This window comes from Poeciliopsis prolifica, unplaced genomic scaffold, assembly GCF_027474105.1.
Source record: "Poeciliopsis prolifica strain line A6 unplaced genomic scaffold, Auburn_PproV2 SCAFFOLD039, whole genome shotgun sequence".
Lineage (NCBI taxonomy): Eukaryota > Metazoa > Chordata > Actinopteri > Cyprinodontiformes > Poeciliidae > Poeciliopsis > Poeciliopsis prolifica.
Window position 1 is genome coordinate 2376850 of NW_026562414.1, and position 16067 is coordinate 2392916.

The 16067-nt window shown below is 35.0% G+C and overlaps 1 protein-coding gene across 15 annotated transcripts in view; it reads right to left on the bottom strand.

Annotated features, from left to right (window-relative positions):
• Positions 1-16067, bottom strand: part of ptprk (protein tyrosine phosphatase receptor type K) — a 99388-nt gene that overhangs the window by 14172 nt on the left and 69149 nt on the right. For 10 of the 15 annotated variants that reach the window (XM_055054193.1, XM_055054203.1, XM_055054196.1 and 7 more), the window contains 11 exons: positions 13744-13926; positions 12850-12969; positions 12483-12592; positions 12182-12383; positions 11998-12103; positions 11838-11910; positions 11410-11532; positions 10432-10506; positions 10168-10204; positions 4746-4881; positions 2144-2173 (listed from right to left, as the gene is read on the bottom strand). In XM_055054193.1, the coding sequence (XP_054910168.1) occupies positions 2144-2173; positions 4746-4881; positions 10168-10204; positions 10432-10506; positions 11410-11532; positions 11838-11910; positions 11998-12103; positions 12182-12383; positions 12483-12592; positions 12850-12969; positions 13744-13926 (1195 nt within the window). The remainder of the gene's footprint in view (positions 1-2143; positions 2174-4745; positions 4882-10167; positions 10205-10431; positions 10507-11409; positions 11533-11837; positions 11911-11997; positions 12104-12181; positions 12384-12482; positions 12593-12849; positions 12970-13743; positions 13927-16067) is intronic. The other 5 variants (XM_055054205.1, XM_055054204.1, XM_055054202.1 and 2 more) reach the window with 1 other exon arrangement.

The window sequence follows — 16067 nt, forward strand, 5'->3', positions numbered from 1 at the left end:
ATATAAAAAAAATATTAAAACGGCTCGGACAAGGCACAGCTTAGAATTGAAACACTAAGGCATATTTCTGAAAGTGTTGCGTCATTAAAACAGAGGGAACTTATCATCAGGCACCTCATAAGCAGAACATCTAATAGGATGCAGAATCCTCATGTATCAAGAGCCATAGATGCATTAGTCAAAGCAAGAGCTGGACAAATGAACAGATGTTCTTTATATGTTAAAGTGAAGTATTTTCTAAAAAAATAAAAGAAAACATGTTCACCTTAAATCAGCTTTTTGTTGAGAGTCTGTCGTTAAATGCCTTAGCATCCCACTTTTTTAAAGCACATAGTAAAAAAACAAACACAAAAACCTTAATTTTGTCTGATCTTTTATGAAGCAAATACAGTACTGTTAAATTTTTAGCCTTTATTATCATATTTGGCACCCCAATGCAGCAAAAAGAAGTTATCTTCCAACTGGTAGTTGACCAGTTTGATATGCTCTCAATGAACATTAGGAAAAATAAAAAAGCATGCTGCTCAAGAAATAAACAAAAACAAAAAAAAAATATGACTTGTGACAATTTTCATTGTTTGATAGTCGAAGCTTTTACATGTTTTGGAGGAAAGTTGTTGTTCTATCTGATCATGGAAAACCATCTGTGACTGTTGTCAAACTGATGCAAAAACCGTTATTTTCCACAATACCTAAAAAAAAGGTATTTTGCCTTCTGACCACAAAACACCAAGTTTACCTTTAAGATCAAAAATGGAGGACTCGGAAATTTAGCAGAAGTAGTAATTGGAATAACGACCAAGTTTGGCTGTTTGTGTTTTCATTCCATTTGACCTCACATGGAAGAAAAAGTACATGAAAGGAAAGATGCTTATATTATAATTTATACAACAGACCCAGCTACTGAACATGATGTGTTTTAGTGAACACAGTTGACACTAGATATCTACCTTTCACCGTATATATAAACACCTTAATTTTATCTCACCTGAATTACAAAAATAAAAATTATTTTAACATTTTGCATTAAGTAGTAACATTTTTACATACAAATTGTAATTGTTCATATATTAAACCAAAAATTTGTAATTCATTTACTAATAATAAATATGTAAAAGTGAATTATGCTAACGGAAATAAAAGTCAAGAAAAATTTAAGATTGTCAGAAAACAGTTATCAGAAAAAGAATCGATGACTATATAAAAATAGAATGAAAATATCATATTTTTATTAGTCTGAATTTGTGATTAAATTCTGAGCAGTTCGATTTAAATAATAATAATAGTGTCACTGCATTTATTTGTTGCAGTCACTGTTACAAGTTGTAATAATGAATGAAACACATACACGTTTAAAACTGTTAATTTTTGTTCTCCAGTCATATTGCCACTTTGATATTTTTCTTCACCAATTACTGTTTCTGGATCCGTTTGGTCGCAGTAAGTGACAGACAGTGACAAACAAAGAGCGAAGAACCCACAACAACAAAAAGAGAGCCATTAGGAGCTACCAACACAAAGTCCAAAGGTACCGCAAAGGAAGCTAGATTGCTGAAATCCAAACGTTGAGAAGTTTTATTGTGATACCTGTGACTTGATGGACAGATGGGTGACCACATGACTACATGCACACAAAGAGCTACCAGTCACAAGTGCAGCATTCTTTTTTCAATTAACACTCTTAGGCCAGTGTTGTCCCGGTTGATCGCTGACTTTAAGCCTGCTTCGGAGCAACTTTGGAGCATGTAGAGGACACCAGGGGCAAGGTCAATTCTCAATCATTTTAGTACTTTTTGTACATTCTAGCACTTCTAGAAATTCAACATTCTTGTAATTGTAATTTCTTTCTGTAAAAGCACCAGCGCGATTTGCTAAAGAATATATAAATATATGTATAAGCAACAAAAAAAAAAAACAGCTGAAATCCTGAAATGACTGGCATGAAAGCGAACTGACCCACACCCTGGCAAAGGCGTCAATGAGGATGGTTTGGCTGGTTGGTTAGGTCATAGCTGACAATGTGTTTTATCTTGAAAAAAGTATACTGCATCTTTAAAAATAACAACAACTAGCCACTAAAAAAGTTTGCCCAGTAAGATAGCAGCAGCTTGGTGAGCTGGTTGTTGATTGGTTGTTTACTTACAGGTAATAAGAGTATGAATAGTAGGTCCTCCTGGGGTTGAGAGCCAATCAGAAAGCAAAAAAAAAATGAGACACAAGGGAATATGCAAATTAGGACAAAACTGTCCTGTCTGAACCAGTGACAACAGAAACAGAGGAAAACACCCTTTCACTAATAAAACATGCAACGAGGAGCCATTCCAGCTATGGATCGTTTTAAAAAAGGAAAAAAAAATAATAATAAATTAAATAAAAAAGACCTTAAAACCAAAGTTTAGGGCTATAACAAGCGATAAAACTGAGCAAGGAACTACCAGAACAAAAACCATCACCCTATTTACATGCAGCCTTTCGAAGTGAAATTCAAAAACAAGCATGCAATGTTCTGAACCATTTTTTAACTGTAACTGGACTGAATAACCCTCATAAAATATTTATCCTTCATCAACCAATAATCTTATTTTTAGTTGTCACTCCTATAAATGTTCAGTCAAAGCTGATGCAAACCTATCCAATCAATAAGACCCAGTAGCTTGTCTCCTGTAAAACAAGCATGATGTCACTGCAAAGTCATCATGTCCCACTATTTTAAAGATGCAGTATTGCCCTGTGTTGTTGTAAAGGTTTGATGACAATGAAGATTGATCTCCCCAGAAACCTTCATCAAACAAAAAACAACAATGATTCCTCATGAGATAATAATAATAAAAAAATAGAAATTGTTTCAGATTTTTTAAAATACTTCTGAAAGTGCAAAGTTTACACAATATTGTACACTGTGGTTTTATCAGTCAGTGTAAAATAACACACTTTCAAATTAAATGTAAACTAGAACATGTGTCATTTAATGGGGAAAGCAGTTACCTTTTCTATCACAGATCAATGATTATTGTTATACACATGATATAATAGGAACATAATAAATGTAATGCTGTAATGCTTAACACATCCAAGGGTACAAAAGATCAAATAATTACGTATATTTACAGCAAGAAAAAAATAAAATAAAATATATATATGGCTGTATTATTTAAGCTGAATATCACATGTTATCAGTTCTAATTATATTTTCAAACTGAAGCTACTGCATGACAGCTGGCTCACATAAATTCATTACGCAAATTAGAATAAAAATAAGGAGGCTGGGGTTGCAAGAGGAAAAGTTGTCCAATGATGAGAGGTCATTATGCTTCATGTTTCAGTGTTTAATTGTTTTCAATTTCTCAAGTGAGATTATGATTAGCAATAATTGAGAGGATCTATTCCTGGATGCTCTGTAAAGACTCCTGAGAAGTGGTACAGACAGGGTGATGCGGAGAGCACCGTGACTGATCTTCATTTTTGAGTATAGGAAATATGCACGGTGACATTTCTAATATTTGGCATTGAACTGCAAAGAACACTAGATTTCAATGAAAACATAAGGAAACAATTATTTTATTTTAGCACATGACTAATAAATTTGGAACAAAATCTCCAAAAAGTGTTCCCTGAAAAGCAGCTACGTTGAATATAACAGGAAGTTGGAGGTGCTTTCTTTCATTGGCTTTGCAACCTGTACACACTGTGGTTTTTTTATGTTCATAAAAGTTTTGAGATTAATTTCAGTTTTAAGTGAAAGTCGCATCAACAATGCAGTTTGCAAATTGGATTTCTTAAAAGTACATAATATGTAAGTAAATATAGTTGTCTTACTTGAAGTGAATATTTAAGAACAATTGATTGAATTAATTGATTGAATTAATTGAAAATTAGATTTTATTCAGTATAAAGAATAAAAGAAAAAATAATAAAGAAAAATGATTAAATTTACTGCTTATAAATTTCATGTTTATATAAATTATATAATCTCTTTACAACAGTCATATACATTTAATGCTGATTTAAATTGGTAAGTTCTATGTGAAAATGCCAATTTTTTAGTATTTGCATCCAGCCACCACATAGTGGAGCTCTGCACCAAGTTAAGACAAGTCAGTACAAACTGCTACAGCAAGAATAAGATTGTCACAGAATACGGCCAGAAAATGTTGAAGATGATTTGTTTTCTCTTAAAACAAACTTTATGTATAATAAAATGTTATACGTCAAACATTATACATCAAGTACTTCTTATCATCAGTCTACTTTTCCAAAACCTAGTTCTCTGTGGACAAGTGACCTAGACTTCACTGCTTTAACCTCTACAAGCCTTTATTACATTTGTGAGGGCTGAAATTATAATTTTATCAGTTTTCACATCTTTTGTTATTCATCATTCATCTCATTTGGTGCTTAACCAGAAGTTTCCAAGCCAGGAATCTGAAAATTAAGTGTTTTCAAACAAACTTCAGAAAACAGGTCTCCATCAGCCTTAAAGGAACCTTCAGAAAGCAAACCAACTGTTTCTGAGGGGAGATCAATATTTGTGATGGATGGATGAGAGATGATGCCACCACAACAAATACTGGAACAACAGTCAACAAGAGAAGGGATTCTGCTGAGCGCTTGTGTCTGTGTGGTTTTGCATTTGCATGGGTGCTGGTGCGCACTTTCATTCTTGGTGGTTTGTCGTTTAAGATTTCCACAGAAAAAAAAAAATCCATCCGATCTGATTTAGTGGGTGTAGTGGGTCTGTAACTCACCTCTTCTTAAGCAGCAGGATGGCCACCAGAACCAGCAGAATTAAGACGAGAACACCCGCAATTATTCCAGCGATTTTCACCACTCGATCTGTTTGTTTGGCAGGGTCAGGGATGACTTCAGGTTCTTCTGTTGCACCTGGACAGATCAAAAATTTAACAACAGTTACTAAAATGAATAAATATATGAAAACATTTGAGACTCACTCACTCCTCCTGAAACACACAGAGATACATGAAATTAAAATAAAATTAAAAAGCTTGAAGGTGTGTAGAATTGAACTAATCTAACTAAATAACTTCAACAAAATTCTTCTTTTGTACACCAACTTGTGTTGTGTGTGCTGGAACATTGCTCTTAGGCTGTAGGGTGGTTAAATAATGTATAAAGAATCCTGACACTATTTTTAACTATTTACACAACCAGACATCTCTTGCTGTCAAAGCATACCATCTTACAATCCTATGAATAATCGCTGTTTTCTCTGAAGCTGTCGTTGCAAAATGCCAAGCAGCAGGAAAGCAGTGAGAGTGACAGGACTGGGGGAAGCAGCAACACTTAAAAATAGGAGAGTTTTTTCATACCTATGCTAAAGATCAGGTAAATATTGAGTTTGTATGAATTAATTTTGAAGAAATGCCAGACAATTATAAATATAATTTAACTATAACTTATGAATACATTGTTTGCACAAATATTAGACAAATCTTGTTTTTGATGATCATTTTTACTAATCACCAAGGTCGGTGCTCTCGGTTAGTCCAAAATGTACATAAACCTCAAACATGAATGTTGAAGAAAGTACAACTGAGGTTTTGACTCTTTTAGAAGAATATCTATACTTGCCCAAGTGTTTGGGAAAATATTATTGTGCAGATTTCTTACACAACTAAATGAAAAACACCCATCTTCCCATCTGACTTTTTTGTTTTCATCAAGTAAGAATTTTATATGAACAACTCAAAACTTATTCATTATTTTTGACATTCTATAAATCAATCAATAAATAAAATACAATTATTGGCCAATATGGCCACCCTTCCTTTCAATAACAGTGATCGGTCTTCCATTCATGGAGTCTGACACTTTCTTGACTTTTTGACCAACGTTTTGTACAGCAGCAACCGTAGAAAATGCACACAGAGGTGGACTGTTTTCCTTCTCTGAAAATCTCCCATTTAAGAACTGCCCACAAGTTCTCAATTGGGTTGAGGTCAGGTGATGAAGCATACGTTTTTCATTTATAATGCATTTCCTGGCTAGCCATGCAAAGGAGTATTTGGATGCATGTGATGGAGCTTTTCCTGCATTAAAATAATTCTCTGGTTGAAAAGTTCAGACTTCTTCCTGATGTTTGGAGAAAGAGACTTCTAAAAACTGGCAAAAACCCTTTCCAACCAGATCATTTTTAATAATGCCAGATGCACATCAGTACCACACCTCCACCTTGCTGGTGTCTGAATCAAAGTGAAACTCTGTGCCGGGTTGGAGTTTGTGGTCAACATACTCACTGATAATTATGTTTATGATAAATTAGGGAAGAACTTAATGATTCTAACCAACCAACATACAATGAGCAAAACCAAACTGAAATATGTGCTTTTAGAAAGGAGATTTGTAATCATTGAGAAAAAGTATCAAGCATTTAACCTCTTCATTTAAACTGAAAATAGGTGAGTAAATCAGTCAGTGGCTGCAATCTTCAAACCTACATTTTAAACTGTGTAAATACAACAGCAGGGAAGACAAAATTGGTTCACTGTGAAGAATATACAGAACACCACCAAATTAATATGACAGATTAAAGTTGAAAATTCACCCTAAACCCAGAAATGCTACTGTAAATTTTAGGCCAAAGGACATTAAAGATGAAGTGAAGCAAACAGGAAAACTTTCCTTTGGTGTGACGAATTCTAATTTATAATGCCATGAAATGAGAAGTACAACAAAGAAGGCCTGGAGCTGCAGCATTGTACTTTTGAAGTGAAGTCAAAAGGAAAGTTATTTGTTTTGTAAAACCACTAAGAGATCTTTCTAAAAACAACTAGGTCTACTAGTTTAAACATTAGCTTTTTTTTGTTTTCCGACATATTTTTAAATGTTTCAAAAAATAAATAAAAAAGGATGACATTCAGTTATTTTAGTAGACATTTTATTCAATGTCACTGCTATGATTTGGAGAAGTGCATCATATAAATAAGCATTTATAAAGCAGGTCTTTCAGATTTGACTCTTGACAAAGTCACCCATAAACACAGATTATATTGACAGTGGTTTTTATAATTCGGCTTTTGTTGAAGACAGCCATAGAGCATCAGTTTGTCTCTTGCCTACACTGCTTTCTGCAGCTTGATAAACTGAGCTAAAAGCATGTGTAATTGCTTAATGGTACATATATTAAACCCATTAACTCTGCAAACACAATTTCAATTTACAACTACAATCTGTCAGTGGAAAAAAACCCTCGAAATCACTCATTTAGTGCATAAACAGATGAGAACAAATATTCAGTCCACCTTGTGTTTTATGCATTATTTCGCTCTCATCGACAGCATCCTGTTTTTAATGGGCAACACTTTTGAAATGTAACTTGACAGCAGGTATTAAATATACATGCGTCAATGTCAGTGCGATACTCAAATCAAACTCATCTCTGTTCTTGACGACTGGAGAATTGAATGAACTCCCAGACTTTCACTGTTTAAAATAAAATTCATCAATGATCTTTCAGAGTGCAGAAGTTTAAATCTAATTCATGAGGGACACAAAGTACAGTGTTTTTCAAGCTTAGGAGCTCTACTTAATAATTTTATACTGAAGGACCAGAATTCTGTATATTACCACATAAGAGTATTATGGTGTATTGTAGTAATCCAAATAATCCGAGAGAAAACACTTCATGATGTAATGCAGCTATCAAACAATAATCTACTTTAGATAATAAATGTCAACAATCCCAGAGCTGTTTTATCAGCTGCATATTTGTGATTTGAAAATCCTTCAATAAATATGTTTATTGATAAAACATGTAGTTATGTAACATTACACTAAAACAAAGACTTTATAACAAATATTTGTAAAACTGGTGTCACAGTATTACCTTAACAAAATGGTTGGCAAATCTAAAAGCATAGTTTACTTTGTCTAAAAATAATTGTATAAAATAAGTATTATACAAATTGTGAGACTCATTTCAATGAATTACAAGTTGTGCTATTGTTTATATAGTATGCACTCTGGGGTGAACAGTGTAAACTTTGCGGTGTGGGCCTGTATAAGGATGGAGAAAAGCCTTGGTTGCACAACTTAAAAACTTAAAAATGGGATTCCAATCAAAACTGTTGCAGTACCTATTTCTTACCAGCATGAGGAAAATTATAGAAGAATATACTGTCACTGAAAAATGTCATGTTTTTGAACACCATCATATTATAACATATTAATAAATGTGAGAATTTCATCCAAGTATCATTTGGATGAATACTAATATTCCAGAAAATTATACTTTCTAACTGGCTAAACTGTTGTGGTCCAAACATTTTTTATACATTAAAATGAATTATACAAATAAACATCTGAATCTATCTAGTTATCTTTTTTATAAACATGATAAATAACAAAACAACTTGTTTCTTTCCACAACTTTTGATAATCCAGTAGGAGAGAACACGACAGAAACCAAACAAGACAACATCCACATCTTGAAAGGCTTCACAGCCTGACCTCATAATGTCGACTCTTAATGTCTGTAAAAATGATCCAGGTCACTACACTAACACACACCCACTTACCCTTACAACCACATACACACATGCATACAACTCCCTGAGGCAGCAATGACACAATACACAATACCCCAGATGACCTAATAGGACCACCATCACTTAATCCTCCCTCCTGGATGCATGCTTCAGTGCACAAACACATGCAGAGAGAAAGGAAGGGACATTCGTCCAACCTCTTTGCCCATTACTTTGTTCCTCTCTATTATCATTTAGAATTTAAAAACATCTTTCCAAAGACTTCCAGCTTTACTCAGGCTGCCTCAGGGTGTAAGGACATAATGCCAGCTTGTTTCACCAGGTTTTGGTCCAAGTGGCCACCTGTTCTGACTGCTACAGCCACAAGCACTACTTGAAATATGAGGAGCCAGAAAAGTCCCCTGCTCGTCTTATAAATGTGAAGAAATATGACCCCCTCACTGGCACCGGAGAAGCATAACCACACCTTCGATCTAGCCATGGATCAAGTTCCTTACAAGTCCACAAGTAAACATCTACTGGTCACACTGGCTGGACTTCAATGATCTCTAAAAACAATTAAAATTTGTGGTCACTTTTTTTTAATACTTTTTTTATGTCAAACCACTATCACATAATTAATTGAATTATGGATGGTTAGTAAGGCTGTCATCTACCTCAGTAACCAGGAGTAATGGGTCATTGTAATGGATTATTGGGCTCAAAATGATATCATCTGATTTTGTAGCTTTATGATTCTACTGCACTGCAAGGTCACACTAACAGACTGCAGAAAAACAGCAGCAAGATGGCTAACAAGGGTAGGATAGGTCATAGTTTTCATTCACTTTCAAAGCACCAATCCTTTGCCCTTATGATTATCAATTTTTTTTAAAAATCAGTTTTTACTAACCTTAATCAGAAGCAAATTTTTTAGATCTCAAGACATTGAAAATAGGATAAGCCAGGTTGGAAATACTTAATATGTTTTTGGAGTGGATTTGATATTTGACATGTGTATGAAATTGTAAGACAGTTCACTATCTCGACTGTTATCAGCATGTGATATACAATGGTGTCCGATTGTCAGCTTAATTGAAAACATAATATGTTTTTTCTGTTTATCCTTTTTCTGGCTCTAAACAGATACATTTTAATCCATTAGACCCATTTTTAAAACGGCACATTCATGTGTGTGTGGGTTTGTTCATGGATTATTTCTTCACAATTTCAAATCTGACTGATAATCTATTAACATATGGCTGCTGGTAAAATCTGCTATTTGGAGAGTATGCACAAACAAATGCTAAAATTAGACATAGGCAGACATAACATGGATGTGTTTTTTCACTTTGAAATGCAGCAATAATATATTGTCATCTTGAATACTCCTACTATAGTAAATCATAAAAACAACAATCTCAATTGAAGTTAGTCTATTAGGTACAAGAGATTATTAGATTTTATCCATAGTATACCACAACAATAAAATATAACAAAGAAAAATGCTAAATAAGAGTTGGACATGAGTAAATATGGAGCATTAAATGATTTAACAACATATGACAGCTTTATGTGAGCTAAAAATGCTCATAAAATTTACCTTCTGAGATATCTAGAATATTAAGCCAATTTAGGGCTTTTATTTCCACAACGTATATAAACAATGACAGTGTGTTCTTACGTTTAGCTGCCAACCTCAGGCACTGTGTCTTAGTTTCCTGAAAAAAGAAAAAAGCACAGAGGATTTTTCAGCATCCTGCAACAAATATTGATATTTGCAAGCTTTATGATTTCAAGTCATTGCTTTTATGAGTACAGAACATCTAAATTGGAGCTTATTAGAACATCTCTTTGCCTCTGTAACTAAAATTTATTTAATTGTAATAGCTTCCAGATGTGAAGCTGAAGTTTCATTTTCATACAACATCAATAAATGTGTATTTACCCTCTCTGTGCTGCTAACTGCTTGAAAGTAGATGTTGTAGTTCTTCCTTGGAGCCAATGGGGAATTCCAGAATCCCTGTACAGCAGGAGATGCAACTTTACTTCAGGCAGTACAGTCACTTTCTTTATCAAAAGCAAGTCTTTAGATCAGAAACCGTAACTTTTGCACCTTTATTATTACAGTGTTCTGAAGATGTACGTTTAACAAACAAAAACAAATTCAATGTCGTTAGAAATATGTCTGTTCCGTCAGTGCAACTTGTTCCCTATCCCCTGCCTCAATCCCCCTGCTTGTGTTCCAGGATGTGTAAAGTCAGAGCAGCTATACCAAAGCAGAACCCCACCAGCCGCAATCAGTTGCACAATCAGCAACTACACACATCGCAGGCATCCCCTCGACCTTCGTTCAGCCAGATCTTTAACTAAATTCAGCAGGAATGAACTGATGGTTGAGGCCAGGTGTGTGACCTGTGATTGTGACAATTTTCATCCACCATCCCTGCATCCTGCACTCTCTGGTACTTACAGGACCTCCCTAAAACATCCTTGAAACTTGGCTTTACTCCCTTGGTTAAAAACCCTACTCCACTCAGCACAGTACCATGCTCAGCCTCACCTAGTCTCGAAGTAAAAAAAACTGAACTTTTTTCTTAGTTAGCTTGGTTCACATAAATTATCTATCACTATTCCTGTTTCCATTTTCATTTTCTGACTGAAGATACCCATCTAATGTTAAATAGGTGGCTGCACTCTCTGTGAATAATCTAGCTAAACATAGTAATCACATGCAGTGAATTTTATTTTATTGCATAAATCATAATCCAACTTAATTTTCCCATTTATTTATGTTGGTACTATTGCTTTACAAACCAATGACACAGTTTTCTTCAGCTTTGTATTATTTTCTTTGACAATTTTAAGTTTCTATATTATTATTGAAATATAATTTTAATGTCAAGCACTTTTTAAGAACACTTGCCTGGTAAGTCTTGTTGTCTCCCACAGTAAAGGGAAGAGGCTCAGGCAGGTTGCTGGGTGACAGCTGGGCAGCATAGTAATATGGAGAACCACCACTTGATGCGCTGTGGTAGGAAACTGGAACCTGAGAGTTTTTAAAGGTGATTTGTCAATACATGTGATTGATAAATGATTCATAGCACAGCTTTGATATTTTTTATACATAATATACCATAGCAGAGTTTGTTCATTAATGTAAGAATACAAACATTTGCATCAAAGTGTTGTGCTTCATATAATAAATAATGCAAATGGATCTGCTTTACTTCAGCAAAATTGCCTGAGGTTTAAATAAAATTTTCTGGCAATGAGTTCCACATAATGTTCTCTAGCACACAAGTAAATGCATATGTGGCTTGTTAAATCTAAGCAGAGATGTTTATCTGTCACCTCATAGCAATCAGATGAAGCCTGGCGACGTGACCGCTGAGGATTTACTTCCTCCACTACAATCTGGTATGCACTATACACAGAGAAAAAGAAAATAATTACAGTAATACTTATAGTCTTTTCAATACTCATATGCCAAAAGCATGTATGAAAACGATACCTTATAGGTGCACCCTTGGCTTGTGCAGGTTTGAGCAAGACAGTGATAGTTGTTGCAGTTTCATTAAGAAATGCCTCTGACACATCATATTCATCTATCGTTGGGGCTAAGAGAGAAATAGCGTAGCATCATACAGCAGTTATGGTGTTAAAGACATTTGTTTTGTTTGAAATTTCTCTTCTACCTGAGATATTCGTAGTCACATTAAGTGTGGATGCAGGCCCAAAACCTTTGGACGTTGATGCTCGTATCGAGAGCTGATACGTAACGCCTGGGTGGAGTTGGGCAAATGTGTAGTGGGTGGCATTTGAAGGCAATGACACCATGAGTCCCGGGCGCTGCAGGGGTACTGAAGGGTCAAATGAGCGCACACCACTGTAGCTGATCTGAAGAGATTCAGTGGCACATAAACCAGTTTTTAATATTTATGAGGCAGTGCATGTTACAAATTTAGCTACTTCAACTGCTTCCAGAAAGGACACTACCTCGTATTGTGTTATAACTCCGTTGGGCTCAGCTGGTTCCTTCCAGTAAAGGATTATTGTCTCTTCAGATGGAGTGGCTCTAAGTGACTGACTGGGAACGGGACCTGGAACTGTTGACCCAAACAGAGAGACACAATCTGTAAATGCTAATAAAACCAGCAGTAAAATTCTGCTCTGCAAATGAGGAAGCTGGGATCAAAATGAGACATACACAGGAAGACAAACAGATGAGCATCATAAAGTGTTATGTGTTTATTTTTAAATATAGAAAAGAAAAAGATGCAGACTGAAAATTAATATAAACAACCACATTTTAAAAAGCAAATTCCAACTATTAATAAACTTTTTTTTCTTTTTTTTTTCTTACCATCTTCATCAGTCTGAATAATGGTTTCATCACTCTCCTTCCTTCCCTCTGGATTGGTTAGGATCATCTTCAGGCTAACATTAGTGTAAGGAGGCAGGCTTCCTACCAGGTGACGAGGTGCTGAGGAAGAAAAAGCAAAGAAAACTAATAATTATATTGTCAAACAACAACCTATTTCAAGCTCATATAATTGTCACTTTCAGACCTTAAAGGTGCAGATTTAAAAGCAGTGTTTTATCTGTGTGAGAAGCAAATGCATGTTTGCAGCAGGTATTTTACGTCTTGGCTATAGAGAATGTCTGAGATCACAATGACTTTTGAGCTACTGGTGCCTCAAAATAAATCACAAACATATTCAACTTTCAAACACAGACTCCGTGCCATGAATTAAAAAAAGGCAGCAAAGACTTTTGTTGTAAATCTTAGGAACCAAAGAGTGGTCTGGCATTTGTGCATGGAAATAAAACTCATTGAGAAATAAATCATCAGAATAATTGGATATTACAGTTCTGTCAGATTAATCAATGGGAAAAAATCAATAGATCTCCAGACCATTTAGAGGGAACATAAATAATTCTTCAAATTACATTGGTCTACTAATGTAGAATGACACCCGCAATACACATAATGATTTAACTGACATATTTAAATATTGTGCATAGTCTATGCCTAAAACAATGACCTAAGACTTGTAATATCCACTTTGGAGCATATTTTTAAAACAAATTGTTCTCACCATAACTCTTGGACATATTTTTTAGCAATAAACAGAGATGCTTTCTCATCTAGACTTCTTCTTAAATATCTATCCTTCACAGAGCTTAAAACAAGAAATCCTGACACATCAACATATTTTTTCACTGAACCATCACCTGATTTCTTTATGAGAATTACCTTTAGGATCCATATCCAAGCAGTCAGCTTTGCTGTGGTTGTCGGCGGTCATGTAATGGTAGCAAATGGTGACATTAAAGGTGTGACAACGAGTGATGTTGTAACCCAGGGACTCCCAGTCCACCGCAATCAAACGAGCCCTGGTCTCAGCAATCTTCAGCCTCTTGGGTGTACGCATGGGTTCTGGAAAAATGAAAAGAGAGATGAAAGGTAAACCAAAAAGATGTTAGAAATTGCTGATATTTCATCTAAAAAAAAAAAAAACTGTTGCATTGCAAGAATATAAAAAAATAGTACTGTGTGTATTGTCTTAAAAAACATATTTGTAACTTTGTTTTTACATGAACAATTGCATTCAAACTTTTAAACAAAACTCTAAAAATCCTCAGGTTTTCTTTTCTGTGCAGTATGGGGTTGAAGCAAATGTTCTTCTTGTTGCCAAAACCAACTAGGAGTGGAGGGCCAACATTTCTCAATGATGACACATCCAGGTTTGAACAAACACTCATTTCTCTGTGCTGTCTCTCAACCATTTCTCAAATGCAGTATCTTCTGTGAGCCATATCTTTGGTTTCCATCCTTAATGTAGATTCACACTGCTATTGTCAATATAATCTACTTTCCTTCATCACTGCCCAAGGCTTTAATTACCTTAACTGGCTCATTTAACTGGATCAATAACCCCCCAGTCCTAACACACGCACACCCACGCACACACACACCCACACACACACACACACACACATGCACGCATGCATACAGTACACTGTGAGAAAGGAGTAAAAACTCAAACTCTGTTGATTTATCACTCATGAGTCCACTTCATGCCAAGCAGTTTATTTACAGGGATGACAATACGCTTTTGTTTTTCCTGAGATTCAACTACTTTGCCTAGAATGTGTTTTTGTCTATTATGTAAATATTTGCTGCAGAACCGCTAAGTAAATAAGGACAAGTTTTGTGAATTTCTCCCTTTTATTTCTCACCTGGGTTTTTTATAGTCCAAGTTCAAGAACGTTAACGCTACAAGTGGATAAGTCAATTAGTTTAAATCCATTCATCAATGTTTCTGTGCTGCCAGATAATCATGTCTCTGTTATCAAACTAAAAATGTGGCCGAACGCAGTGAAGTGGAACAGTCTGTTACCTGGAGGGGGGCGGTGTGTGAAGTGTCTCAGTTGCATTTAAAGAGACCACACCAAAGCGAGTTGTTCTGAGACCCAGCTCAGAACAGGGGTAAAAGAGGTGCCTGTGGAGCCACCATAACAAGAAATTCAGACTAAAGCCTTAAAACACAACTGAGTGATTTAAATGGGAAAAGGAAGTCTTTAAAGGCATATGTCCACATTAAACAACATGCATGTTTTTGGAGCGTGGGAGGAAGTCAGAGTACCCAAGGATCTTAAAATATGTCTAAATACTCAAAATTAGAACATGAAATATTGGCAGAGATCAGCTGCAATATAATTATAGTTATGCTTATTTTTCATCTTTCTAATATCTAAAGGAAATTAAAATACATCTGTTAAATACAGAACTCATAAACCTTTCATTTCATATGACAAATTACTCTTAGTGGGATTTTACACAATAAGTGGCTGTGAAGAAAGCCAGTTAAACACTCTGGCTGTACTGTTGATTGCAATATTTCAAACCACTGGTAAATTTGATAAGTTAAGTTATATCCACTCAAATATCCACTGATATTTATATCCACTGATTACAATTACATTAAGTCAATTGTAATCAGTTAGATTACAATTGACTTAATGTAATTGAAGATTCTTTTTAAATTTCCCTTCTTGTAATTCTGTTGTTTGATAAGTTATACATTTTTTGAGAACTTATAAATGAAAACAGTTCACAATGAAAGTAATTTTTAAAACTCCCTCTTGTCTTGGCCAGTCTTCTTTTACCTCCTTTCAGAGGAGACAACACAAGGACACAAACTAGTTGTTTCCTCTTGACAACCCATTATCTATCTGTCACTCACACACACTGCCTCTGAAACTGGCCGTACACACTCTTGCACTCAGTTATTACCCAAATACACACTCACACTTAAGGTTGTGACAAAAATAAAGATTAAATCAAGGCAGATAGGTTTGGGCATTTGTGAGTGTGTGTAAGCTCACCTCTCTTAAAGCTCACCACAAGAATGTATTGTCAAGGGCAAGCACAAATCTTTCAAAGCTCCAACCACACACACACCAAGAGTACATTACAATAATGATAGGGTTGCTACAATATTTCAATAGAAATATTTTACCAATAAAATGATAAGAAATGGAAAAAATATTAAAAGGAGACGAAAGGTTATGCAG